The 13,961-nt window shown below is 44.7% G+C and overlaps 1 protein-coding gene across 5 annotated transcripts in view; it reads left to right on the top strand.

The window, feature by feature from the left end:
* Nucleotides 1-13,961, top strand: part of EVI5 (ecotropic viral integration site 5) — a 452,905-nt gene that overhangs the window by 280,153 nt on the left and 158,791 nt on the right. For 3 of the 5 annotated variants that reach the window (XM_063939881.1, XM_063939882.1, XM_063939883.1), the window contains 3 exons: nucleotides 2,744-2,776; nucleotides 3,530-3,676; nucleotides 6,859-6,993. In XM_063939881.1, the coding sequence (XP_063795951.1) occupies nucleotides 2,744-2,776; nucleotides 3,530-3,676; nucleotides 6,859-6,993 (315 nt within the window). The remainder of the gene's footprint in view (nucleotides 1-2,743; nucleotides 2,777-3,529; nucleotides 3,677-6,858; nucleotides 6,994-13,961) is intronic. The other 2 variants (XM_063939884.1, XM_063939885.1) reach the window with 2 other exon arrangements.

A 13,961-nucleotide genomic window follows, 5' to 3' on the forward strand; every position in this document is an offset into this window, starting at 1 on the left:
AAGATGGTACTGTACTTGGATTAGATACAGCAGCGTTACGGCCAAGCACAAACCTGCTGAACATTATTAGACTAAAGGTGCATACACACGGAGCGATATAACTGAGCGATTTTGACTATATAGTCAAAATCGCTCAGAAAGTTAGTGCATATCTCTCCATGTGTAGACAGCCAGCGATAGCGATGCGCGTCCCCGCCAGGTCGCTATCGCTGCTAAAAATAGACTCTGCAGGCAAGTAAATTTTGGCTAGGTCGCTGGAAAAGAAGAAGCATCCCTTTGCTTGAATGAGTTAGCCAAAATCGCTGGAAAAGTTAGTCAAAATCTCTGGTAAAGTTAGTCAAAATCTCCTACTGCCAGTTCAAGGGAAATTGCTCAGTCAAAATCTCTCATAGTAAAAATCTCTCCGTGTGTATGCACCTTAAGAGGGAACAGGCAAAACACCCTCAATTTGTCAGTCAGCCTGTGCAGTTTTTATGATTATTGAAAGATTCCAATGTATGTATTTGCTTGTATGTAAACTTGCTGTGCAGTTAAGTGAGAGCCAGTGCTTATCTGATCAGGCTCAGGGACATATGTTTAAGGTTAAACACTCAGGGAGGCAATATATTTGTCTCATCTCATAGCTAAAAAAAAAAGGCTTCACTCAGACTCTGTCCCAAATCTAATGTTTTTCATAAACATTCTTCATCTCATTCAGCTGGTTAAGAGCACCAGTAACTAACTACTGTATGTGGGCAATTCAACTAAAGCATGTCACATTATGTGTGGCAACACATGTCGTGTGTGTATATATGGGAGAATAACATTGCTTGTTTTACTGTTCTTCCCTATGAGGTTGCAAAATAAAATGATCTGCTGCAGCTACAAGTGTTCCCATAGCACATTGCTGATAATGTATTTGCCCCCTATAAATAGGACAGTATGAAAACCTTTTGTATGGTTTTAATTTGCTGCTTGAGGTATGTTCCTGGGTACCACCAAAGCTGAGGCATTTTGTTTTTGCCGTGTGTATAGGAGGAGATGTATTACTATTAAGCCTTGAAAAGTGATCTATTTCACGGTGATAAAGTACCAATCAATCAGCTCCTACCTGCCATGTTACAGGCTGGGTTTTTAAAATGGCGTGCAATTTATCACTTTTCAAGGCTTGGAACATCTGGCCCATAGTCTGGACGACAAACGTCTTATCCATTATACTACGTGTTCTGAAGTACAGTTACATTACCACATACTATACTTAGCATTTTACCTTCTAATTTCCCCTTGATAATAAATATGGTAGAATCTACAACCTTAATGGATACATATCGGACACTTCATTTGTCATTCTATAGTATTATCGTTTTAGCAGATTTCGTTTCTCAATGTTTTAGGGTGGAGTGTTTTTAACCAAAAAGTTGAAGGTCTTGGATGTGTTTGAAAACTTGGGTGCAGTCTTGGGAGCACTCTGCATCATTTTCAGTGATTTTTATGACACACATTGGAATTCCCTTGCTGAGATGTGAAGCTAAGACCATGACCACTTATACAGACCAAACGTCAGGTCAGCTTCGGTCTGAGTTTTTGTTTGTCATAGGCTGCTTATGGTTCGTTAGCAAACATCAATGTCCGATTTCTAGTTAATACTTAAAGTTTAACTGCTGCCAGTGAAACAGATTAAGCTGAGAGAACTTTTTACATCATTGCGTTCTGTATTTTTCCTTTCACAGAGTCTTGTAACAAATAGCTTATTGCTTGGAAGTGTATTGAGTAGAATTGTATACAAGAGAAGTTTTTTAGTGTATAATGGGGAAAAAATTAGGGGACATTGTGATTCGTTGACCTTTTTCTACAGCGTGATTTGTAGTGAGAGGTTACACGACATTTAATAGTGTAAATTGGTTGGACTTCTTTTGAGGCATAGCAAGATGCTGTATAATGAGTAATACTTATTATGTACCTTTGTAATAACTGGCTTCCTTTTTCCATCAGGAACATTTATTGCAGAACAATGTTGAAATGTAGCAAATATTAATGTTGAATAAAATGAAGACTGTTTTGTTATATAAAACCATACTAATTATGGATATATGGGTCCAGGCATCCTTCAATGTGTATTATGGTTGTATTGATTAAAAGGGCATTTATTTTGCTGAACAATGTGTGAATCCCCTGCAACTTGCTGTGATTGATTGTAATGTGACAAGACTTCAAGGAACTGTTTTCTGTAGGCTTCCAAAATGCATTTATAATTCATGTGATGTTATGCCTCTGCTCTGCACATGTCATTATGAATGATCACGTTTCCTATGGAATCTTCTGCTTTTGCACGACATTCTATGCACTTTGAGATAAACAATTCTACCTCCTTTTGAATCTTTAAACTTTAATAAGTAACTGCTGTGTGCTCGCTTTTTGCTGAAATTGATGCAGGCTAAATATTTTGAACCAAAGCGAGGAATGTAATTCCTGACATCAGTGCGGTGTGCCCTATCGGAACGGCACATCGCATCCTGACGGAATTGCAATACCATAAGTTCTTGATATGTGCACATCATGTCACGTTGATTCCTCCCCCCAAAAAATTATTAGAATGCTCATCTCATGGGATGTTCTATACTTCTAGTCTGTAACTTGCGATAATCTGCTTGTCCAAAGGAGGTAGTATTACTTGTTTGCTCTACACACCTGATTTATTTGCTTGTCACTTTATTTTTCATCTTTCTCTTCTGAAATTCCTTTCTGAATTTTTCCTTTTTCATAGGAAAGTGCATCCTTGGCAGATAGATTGATACAGGTATAGTCATCACTTTTTTTTATCCTCCATAACAACAAATCCCAGTTAATACAATGATGGGGTTTTTTTTTTTTGTCTGGGGTGTGATGCATGAATTATTTTTACATGCATCAATGTGAAATCCCTACCCCTGCTTTAATTATAAATTACAGCATTCGAATATGTTGTCAATACAAAATCATGGTGACCTGCACGCTGCCTTAATCCGGTGTGTGTCTCTAACCCCTTTTAATGTAGTTGTTACCACAAAATTTGTAGGTCCCGCCAAATTAACATTTTTTTTTATCTTAATTGATCATAACAACTAACTACATTGCATGATCCAAGCTCGATCATTTTGCATGAACTAGATCCTTATTGGAATGTCAAATATCATCTCTTATCTCCATTTTAGTTTCTTTGAACTACTTCCAATAATGCAGTCCAGAATTTGTACTTGTAACTTGAAATAGGAAAGCTTCTGGGGAGGTTAAAGTGCAGCTGTCGTCTATACATAGCGAGGATGGCCAATTCGTCGTCTGAACCAATTTTCATGCAGTGGTGTTATTCAGATGCAGCCTTGCTAACTACATGGAACTGGTAACATCAAAAGCATTGGTTCACATGACAAAATGGCTGCCTGTTGTGTTTAAGCGACAGGAATATTTGAAGTGTTCGCTCTGCTATTTGGCAAAGGTACACAAATGCACTCTCAAGAAGCTTTCTGTTTTTTTACATCTGGATTGTTCAAAACCCTTAAAATTATGTCCAAAGGGACAAGTGACAAGGGCCCAGGAGGCAGAGGAAAACTACCTCATAAAACGGGAGCTGGCCACCATGAAACAACAGAGTGATGAGTCCAGCACTAAGCTGGAGCAGGCTCACCATACCATCAGCGAGTTGCGGCAACAACAGCAATTGGTAAGCCCGGCTGCACTTTATCTCACCTGTTTGATTCTGCTTTATTCTTTCTGCAGACCTCATCGATGGTTTAGATTTATGTGGGGTTTGGAAATGATCGAGGGCCTCACTTTCTGACCAAGTATCTAATAACTTCAATACTTTGATCACTTTATGAGACTTCTATCTCCATGGGGTTTAACAGTTGACATTTGGACATAATAAAGAAACTTGCTGCTGCAGTGATGTGCTCAATGTCTTGTAATATTCGTGCACAGTTTAGGCCATAAAAGTTTGTTATGAGAGTTCCCATTCAATAACTTTTTGTCTGGGTTCTGGCAATAAATCATCTTGGCAGAGTCCGCAGTATAGGTTTCTGGTGTACCTGGACAGCATGGCATTGAGTATTTGGGTAGGAAGCAATAATAGGGAGGTTAGTGAGATACAGAGGAGTTGTATGTCCATCCTCTGAACACACTTTGTTAAAGCCTTAGAACAGTCCATCTCCATGAGCAATGTAAAATCTCTTGGGCTTCTACCTGTGTCCTAGCATGAGTGACTCCATTCCTGCTACAGACCTCTTCCTCAGAATGCACTGCAGTGCTTTCAGTAGCATAGAACACTGAGGGCTGTTATCTCTCTAATGGAAGTAAAACTGTGTATTACTTTAGTACCCTCATTGTATATTTCTGTACAGTATGCAGACCCACCAACCTGACCCCTTACATCAGGTATTAGAGGTTCTGCTCCTGGGCTTTCTACAAAATTTAGAACTTTTATTGAACTAGTTATTTGGGGAGTAGGGTGTTTTTAATAGCACAGTTCACTGCAATCCTAAATTGCATGAGAAGTCCCGGAACAGGGCATTTCCCTGGTGGAAGGAGTCATGTTGGAGGGTATGCAATCTGCTGTATAGTCACTGTATAGTCATCTACAGAAAACATTTTGTAGGTGCGGCCTCCCCAGTCATCATGATCATTTGTAGTCATTCCTCCGACCTTCTGGTGTCTTAGGTTCTCTCCTCTATGGATAGTGTGATGAAAACTCTGACACAAACTTCTAATTGGCATTTCAGCTGTTAAAAAAGATGATCAGTTTGTTGTTAGTTCCACTGTTAAAGGAAATTTTATTCCGTCCAGGTCCATGGATTCATTAGACATTTCTGCATGCAGCAAGTTTTGTCTCTATCAGTGATTTATGCTTTTATTACATGTTTAAATCTAAATCCTCGTATAGCAATAGTTTGGATTTCCTGCCAATATTAAGTTTGTCAATGCTTTGTAGGAACACATGACATATAGGTACATGACCGCCCAAATCTCTTATTACTTGTTGGTGCTGTCATCTAAAGAGGAGAATGTGAAATAAACCGTGTGATTTTGTAACAAACTGGAAATGCAAAATCAAGTTTCTTTGGAGTATTTTATGTGGTTGAGTCAATGAGCCGCGAGCCAGGGTGAGTTGAGATTCCTTTGGCGTTGCTTCCACTTAGTTACAACAGCTACTCACCCCCCTTGCTGCTAATTGAATTGACCCCTATGTTTTCAGCATTCCTGTCTGTTAAGTGAAACATTGTCTGCAGTATAATTAGACAATCCTGCTGTAGTACTGGCAAATTAATAGTAATTAATTAAACAAATATAAGAAACTGCGTATTCGTCACAGCTGTGTGTATGAACTAGGAGATGTTCGGAGTAAGGATAGTACACACTACATATTCTAATCATATGTAATGTAAGATTATCATCAATTATACAAGGACCAGGGTCAGTTACATGGAGTGGAACAGGAAGTGCGTGTAAACCTCAGGTGACTTCATTCAGTGTTAAGTTGCATGATTACTGTATGCAACGATGAAAGTACAGATTTCAGTGCACAACATTGAAAGGTTTTCACTGCATTTGTTACTTTGGCCTGTTATAGGAGGCCTTTGTTGTATATAATAGTACTAAAATAAATAAAAATGCATAAGAAGTGCTCAGTAATGTTTGCTGGGCATCAGTCCTCTGTCTGAAGGTGCTTCTTGGTCCCTGCTGTTGCCCTCCCAGCAGGCTCATATTGTTTGTCAGCTCATTTATACTATTTACTGGGAGGAACTGGAGCTCAAAGAAGTAGATTCCATATATTTGTAATGTACCTTACCTAATTATTATCCCTGTTCATTTTCATTAGTGTGCTAATGCAAAACAATTGCATCTGCCCAGTGTAATTCTAATTTGATCAGGCAGCTAACAGAATCCTTCCAGCTGATTATTGACTTTTCCTATGTCCACATTTGTGCATTCTGCCCGAATTTTAGTTTCCGGGCTGGTTCACGCACCTGAGCTGGGAACATAATGCACATTTCAGATGCGGTTTGGTGTGTTGCTCTTTTAGCAGATACTGCTGTATCTAGTGTACTGTTGGCTCATGTTCACGTGTGAGAAATGGTGGTAATAAGGCTAGAAGTTAGTTACTGAAAAGCACATACTGTACAGTAGATATCCAGTACGTGTATGCAAATCCTTTGTGTTTTCATTTAATTTAATTTAAAAGAACTCTCCATCTAAAAACAGTGCTCAAATATTCATTTCTCTTAAAATCATGTATAATGTAACTTGACTAGTGGTGCCAAAAAAGAGAATGCTCTTACCTCAAACGTCTAATGGTGCCCATACACTTATGATATAATCGGTGCTATCCTTCGATTTCGACCACATCTGTGAGAGAAATCGAAGGATTGTATGCACATTTTAGGTACCTTGAGACGAGATGCGTGGGCACGCCGGTCGAATATCGCATCTCAAGATATTATGTGCTGCACATAATATTTCTCGCGTCGCAGTGCGATCACATGTGATTTTAAACCCACAGAAGATATATCGCACTGCGATGTGCGATGGGCACCCGCCGGGAGCGGCCAGAGGCCGTTCCCACTCGGTGACGTGCCCATCACGTGATTACCATGCGATCTATCGCATGGTAACCACTTTGGCAGTTCAGGTGCGATTTGATCGCACTTGAACTGCCGGTGCGATGCGACATCGTGGGGCATCGCACAAGTGTATGGCCAGCATTACATATTGAATCTATGGTACTCCCATGTGGAATTTGTTTTTGTAGATGACGCAAGTCTTTCACATCTTCCTGTTGTGTATTTGTTCTGCAGCAGTCTGTATGTTTATCACAGATCAGTGCATGATGATGATGATTTCTTTCCACAGCATAAATGTAACCCTCGCTACTCGGAGGAGTTTGTTCTGCAACTGGAGAAGGAATTGGTTCAAGCAAGACTTAATGAGGCCGAATCCCACTGTGCAATGAAAGAAATGCAGGACAAGCTATTGGAAATCAAAAAGGTACTTGATGCCGTTTCTCGAAACAAATGTCTTGAACCTGGGTTCACACTCGCCAACCTCAAGAATAGTTATGTAGAGCTTGTACTAGCTTACAATCTGTTTTTTATTTTTTACAAAATGTCATACTTTAGTGCTACACATATGAGAAATCAGAAAACGCCCAGGGTTACTGTGGTTAATGAGCAAATTATTTCTCTAACGTCCTAAGTGGATGCTGGGGACTCCGTAAGGACCATGGGGAATAGCGGCTCCGCAGGAGACTGGGCACATCTAAAGAAAGCTTTAGGACTATCTGGTGTGCACTGGCCCCTCCCCCTATGACCCTCCTCCAAGCCTCAGTTAGATCTTTGTGCCCGAACGAGAAGGGTGCACACTAGGGGCTCTCCTGAGCTTCTTAGTGAAAGTTTTAGTTTAGGTTTTTTATTTTCAGTGAGACCTGCTGGTAACAGGCTCACTGCATCGAGGGACTAAGGGGAGAAGAAGCGAACTCACCTGCGTGCAGAGTGGATTGGGCTTCTTAGGCTACTGGACATTAGCTCCAGAGGGACGATCACAGGCCCAGCCTGGATGGGTCCCAGAGCCGCGCCGCCGGCCCCCTTACAGAGCCAGAAGGCAGAAGAGGTCCGGAAAATCGGCGGCAGAAGACGTCCTGTCTTCAACAAGGTAGCGCACAGCACTGCAGCTGTGCGCCATTGCTCTCAGCACACTTCACACTCCGGTCACTGAGGGTGCAGGGCGCTGGGGGGGGGGGCGCCCTGAGACGCAATAAAAAACACCTTGGATGGCAAAAAAATGCATCACATATAGCTCCTGGGCTATATGGATGCATTTAACCCCTGCCAGAATACATAGAAAAACGGGAGATAAGGCCGCCGATAAGGGGGCGGAGCCTATCTCCTCAACACACTGGCGCCATTTTCCCTCACAGCTCCGTTGGAGGGAAGCTCCCTGTCTCTCCCCTGCAGTCACTACACTACAGAAAGGGTTAAAAAAGAGAGGGGGGGCACTAATTACGCGCAGTATTAAAGATACAGCAGCTATAAGGGGAAAAACACTTATATAAGGTTATCCCTGTATATATATAGCGCTCTGGTGTGTGCTGGCAAACTCTCCCTCTGTCTCCCCAAAGGGCTAGTGGGGTCCTGTCCTCTATCAGAGCATTCCCTGTGTGTGTGCTATATGTCGGTACGTTTGTGTCGACATATATGAGGAGAAAAATGATGTGGAGACGGAGCAGATTGCCTGTAATAGTGATGTCACCCCCTAGGGGGTCGACACCTGAGTGGATGAACTGTTGGAAGGAATTACGTGACAGTGTCAGCTCTGTATAAAAGACAGTGGTTGACATGAGACAGCCGGCTACTCAGCTTGGGCCTGTCCAGACGTCTCATAGGCCGTCAGGGGCTCTAAAGCGCTCGTTACCTCAGATGGCAGATATAGACGCCGACACAGTTACTGACTCCAGTGTCGACGGTGAAGAGACAAATGTGACTTCCAGTAGGGCCACACGTTACATGATTGAGGCAATGAAAAATGTTTTACACATTTCTGATAATACGAGTACCACCAAAAAGGGGTATTATGTTCGGTGAGGAAAAACTACCTGTAGTTTTCCTGAATCTGAGAAATTAAATGAGGTTTGTGATGATGCGTGGTTTTCCCCCGATAACAACTGATAATTTCTAAAATGTTATTGGCATTATATCCTTTCCCGCCAGAGGTTAGGGTGCGTTGGGAAACACCCCCTAGGGTGGATAAAGCGCTCACACGCTTGTAAGGGCTCTACCCTCTCCTGAGATGGCCGCCCTTAAGGATCCTGCTGATAGAAAGCAGGAGGGTATCCTAAAATGTATTTACACACATACTGGTGTTATACTGCGACCAGCAATCGCCTCAGCCTGGATGTGCAGTGCTGGGTTGGCGTGGTCGGATTCCCTGACTAAAAATATTGATACCCTAGATAGGGACAGTATATTTTTGCCTATAGAGCATTTAAAAGATGCATTTCTATATATGCGTGATGCACAGCGGAATATTTGCCGACGGGCATCAAGTCTAAGTGCGTTGTCCATTTCTACCAGTAGAAGGTTATAGACACGTCAGTGGTCAAGTGATGCGTATTCCAAACGGCATTTGGAAGTATTGCCTTATTAAAGGGAGGAGTTATTTGGGGTCGGTCTTTCAGACCTGGTGGCCACGGCAACAGCTGGGAAATCAACGTTTGTACCCCAGGTCGCCTCTCAACATGAGAAGGCGCCGTATTATCAGGCGCAGTCTTTTCGTGGACAAGCGGGCAAAAGGTTCCTCATTTCTGCCCCGTGACAGAGGGAGAGGAAAAAGGCTGCAGAAATCAGCCAGTTCCCAGGAACAGAAACCCTCTCCCGCCTCTGCCAAGCCCTCAGTATGACGCTGGGGCTTTACAAGCAGAATCAGGCATGGTGGGGGGCCCGTCTCAATGAATTTCAGCGCGCAGTGTGCTCACTCGCAAGTAGACCCCTGGATCCTTCAGGTGATATCTCAGGGGTACAAATTAGAATTCGAGACGTCTCCCCCTCGCCGTTTCCTAAAGTCGGCTTTACCGATGTCTCCTTCTGACAGGGAGACAGTTTTGGAAGCCATTCACAAGCTGTATTCCCAGCAGGTGATAATTAAGGTACCCCTCCTGCAACAGGGAACGGGGTATTATTCCACACTGTTGTGGTACCGAAGCCGGACGGCTCGGTGAGACCGATTCTAAATCTAAAATCTTTGAACACTTACATACAGAGGTTCAAATTCAAGATTGAGTCACTCAGAGCAGTGATTGCGAACCTGGAAGAAGGGGACTACATGATGTCTCGGGACATCAAGGATGCTTACCTTCATGTCAAAATTTACCCTTCTCACCAAGGGTACCTCAGGTTTATGGTACAGAACTGTCACTATCAGTTCAGACGCTGCCGTATGGATGGTCCACGGCACCCCGGGTCTTTACCAAGGTAATGGCCGAAATGATATTCCTTCGAAGGAAGTGAATTTTAGTTATCCCTTACTTGGACGATTCCCTGATAAGGGTAAGATCCAGGGAACAGTTGGAGGTCGGTGTAGCACTATCTCAGGTAGTGTTGCGGCAGCACGATTGGATTCTCAATATTCCAAAATCGCACCTGGTTCCGACGACGTGTCTTCTGTTCCTAGGGATGATCCTGGACACAGTCCAGAAAAAGGTGTTTCTCCTGGAGGAGAAAGCCAGGGAGTTATCCGAGCTAGTCAGGAACCTCCTAAAACCGAGCCAAGTCTCAGTGCATCAATGCACAAGGGTTCTGGGTAAAATGGTGGCTTCCTACGAAGCAATCCCATTCGGCAGATTCCACGCAAGAACTTTCCAGTGGGACCTGCTGGACAAATGGTCCGGGTCGCATCTTCAGATGCATCAGCGGATAACCCTGTCACCAAGGACAAGGGTGTCCCTCCTGTGGTGGTTGCAGAGTGCTCATCTTCTAGAGGGCCGCAGATTAGGCATTCAGTACTGGGTCCTGGTGACCACGGATGCCAGCCTGCGAGGCTGGGGAGCAGTCACACAGGGAAGGAATATCCAGGGCTTATGGTCAAGCCTGGAGACATCACTTCACATAAATATCCTGAAGCTAAGGGCCATTTACAATGCTCTAAGCTTAGCAAGACCTCTGCTTCAAGGTCAGCCGGTGTTGATCCAGTCGGACAACATCACGGCAGTCACCCACGTAAACAGACAGGGTGGCACAAGAAGCAGGAGGGCAATGGCAGAAGCTGCAAGGATTCTTCGCTGGGCGGAAAATCATGTGATAGGACTGTCAGCAGTATTCATTCCGGGAGTGGACAACTGGGAAGCAGACTTCCTCAGCACGACCTCCACCCGGGAGAGTGGGGACTTCACCCAGAAGTCTTCCACATGATTATAAACCGTTGGGAAAAACTCGACAGGTATTGCGCCAGGTCAAGGGACCCTCAGGCAATAGCTGTAGACGCTCTGGTAACACCGTGGGTGTACCAGTCAGTGTATGTGTTCCCTCCTCTGCCTCTCATACCCAAGGTACTGAGATTGATAAGATGGAGAGGAGTAAGCACTATATTCGTGGCTCCGGATTGGCCAAGAAGGACTTGGTAACCGGAACTTCAAGAGATGCTCACGGAGGATCCGTGGCCTCTACCTCTAAGAAGGGACCTGCTCCAGCAAGGACCCTGTCTGTTCCAAGACTTACCGCGGCTGCGTTTGACGGCATGGCGGTTGAACGCCGGATCCTGAAGGAAAAAAGGCATTCCGGATGAAGTCATCCCTATCCTGATCAAAGCCAGGAAGGATGTAACCGCAAAACATTATCACCGCATTTGGCGAAAATATGTTGCGTGGTGCGAGGCCAGTAAGGCCCGACGGAGGAAATTCAACTGGGTCGATTCCTACATTTCCTGCAAACAGGAGTGTCTATGGGCCTGAAATTGGGGTCCATTAAGGTTCAAATTTCGGCCCTGTCAATTTTCTTCCAAAAAGAACTAGCTTCAGTCCCTGAAGTTCAGACGTTTGTAAAAGGGGTACTGCATATACAGCCTCCTTTTGTGCCTCCAGTGGCACTTTGGGATCTCAATGTAGTTTTTGGGTTCCAAAAGTCACATTGGTTTGAACCACTTAAATCTGTGGAGTTAAAATATCTCACATGGAAAGTGGTCATGCTGTTGGCCCTGGCCTGGGCCAGGCGCGTGTCAGAATTGGCGGCTTTATCCTGTAAAAGCCCTTATCTGATTTTCCATTCGGACAGGGCGGAATTGAGGACTCGTCCTCAGTTTCTCCCTAAGGTGGTTTTCAGCGTTTCACCTGAACCAACCTATTGTGGTGCCTGCGGCTACTAGGGACTTGGAGGACTCCAAGTTGCTAGACGTTGTCAGGGCCCTGAAAATATGTTTCCAGGACGGCTGGAGTCAGGAAAACTGACTCGCTGTTTATCCTGTATGCACCCAACAAGCTGGGTGCTCCTGCTTCTAAGCAGACTATTGCTCGTTGGATTTGTAGTACAATTCAGCTTGCACATTCTGTGGCAGGCCTGCCACAGCCAAAAATCTGTAAATGCCCACTCCACAAGGAAGGTGGGCTCATCTTGGGCGGCTGCCCGAGGGGTCTCGGCTTTACAACTTTGCCAAGCAGCTACTTGGTCAGGAGCAAATACGTTTGTAAAATTCTACAAAATTGATACCCTGGCTGAGGAGGACCTGGAGTTCTCTCATTTGGTGCTGCAGAGTCATCCGCACTCTCCCGCCCGTTTGGGAGCTTTGGTATAATCCCCATGGTCCTTACGGAGTCCCCAGCATCCACTTAGGACGTTAGAGAAAATAAGAATTTACTTACCGATAATTCTATTTCTCGTAGTCCGTAGTGGATGCTGGGCGCCCATCCCAAGTGCGGATTGTCTGCAATACTGGTACATAGTTGTTGTTACAAAAAAAAAAAAAAAAAAAATCGGGTTATTGCTGTAGTGAGCCATCTTTTCTAGAGGCTCCTCTGTTATCATGCTGTTAACTGGGTTCAGATCACAAGTTGTACGGTGTGATTGGTGTGGCTGGTATGAGTCTTACCTGGGATTCAAGATCCTTCCTTATTGTGTACGCTCGTCCGGGCACAGTATCCTAACTGAGGCTTGGAGGAGGGTCATAGGGGGAGGGGCCAGTGCACACCAGATAGTCCTAAAGCTTTCTTTAGATGTGCCCAGTCTCCTGCGGAGCCGCTATTCCCCATGGTCCTTACGGAGTCCCCAGCATCCACTACGGACTACGAGAAATAGAATTATCGGTAAGTAAATTCTTATTTCTCTATCGTCCTAGTGGATGCTGGGGTTCCTGAAAGGACCATGGGGAATAGCGGCTCCGCAGGAGACAGGGCACAAAAGTAAAGCTTTCCGATCAGGTGGTGTGCACTGGCTCCTCCCCCTATGACCCTCCTCCAAGCCAGTTAGATTTTTGTGCCCGGCCGAGAAGGGTGCAATCTAGGTGGCTCTCCTAAAGAGCTGCTTAGAGAAAGTTTAGCTTAGGTTTTTTATTTTACAGTGAGTCCTGCTGGCAACAGGATCACTGCAACGAGGGACTTAGGGGAGAAGAAGTGAACTCACCTGCGTGCAGGATGGATTGGCTTCTTGGCTACTGGACATCAGCTCCAGAGGGACGATCACAGGTACAGCCTGGATGGTCACCGGAGCCTCGCCGCCGGCCCCCTTGCAGATGCTGAAACATGAAGAGGTCCAGAATCGGCGGCAGAAGACTCCTCAGTCTTCTAAAGGTAGCGCACAGCACTGCAGCTGTGCGCCATTTTCCTCTCAGCACACTTCACACGGCAGTCACTGAGGGTGCAGGGCGCTGGGAGGGGAGCGCCCTGGGAGGCAAATGAAAACCTATTTGGCTAAAAAATACCTCACATATAGCCTCCGGGGCTATATGGAGATATTTAACCCCTGCCAGAATACACTAAAGAGCGGGAGACGAGCCCGCCGGAAAAGGGGCGGGGCCTATCTCCTCAGCACACAGCGCCATTTTCCTTACACAGCTCCGCTGGTCAGGACGGCTCCCAGATCTCTCCCCTGCACTGCACTACAGAAACAGGGTAAAACAAGAGAGGGGGGGCAAAATAGTGGCAAAAATTATATTATAAAAGCAGCTATACAGGGAGCACTTATTATAAGGCTATCCCTGTCATATATAGCGCTTTTGGTGTGTGCTGGCAAACTCTCCCTCTGTCTCCCCAAAGGGCTAGTGGGGTCCTGTCTTCGTTAAGAGCATTCCCTGTGTGTCTGCTGTGTGTCGGTACGTGTGTGTCGACATGTATGAGGACGATATTGGTGTGGAGGCGGAGCAATTGCCTGTAATGGTGATGTCACTCTCTAGGGAGTCGACACCGGAATGGATGGCTTATTTAGGAAATTACGTGATAATGTCAACACGCTGCAAGGTCGGTTGACGACATGAGACGG

Source organism: Pseudophryne corroboree, chromosome 9 (assembly GCF_028390025.1).
Source record: "Pseudophryne corroboree isolate aPseCor3 chromosome 9, aPseCor3.hap2, whole genome shotgun sequence".
In the NCBI taxonomy this organism is placed as follows: domain Eukaryota; kingdom Metazoa; phylum Chordata; class Amphibia; order Anura; family Myobatrachidae; genus Pseudophryne; species Pseudophryne corroboree.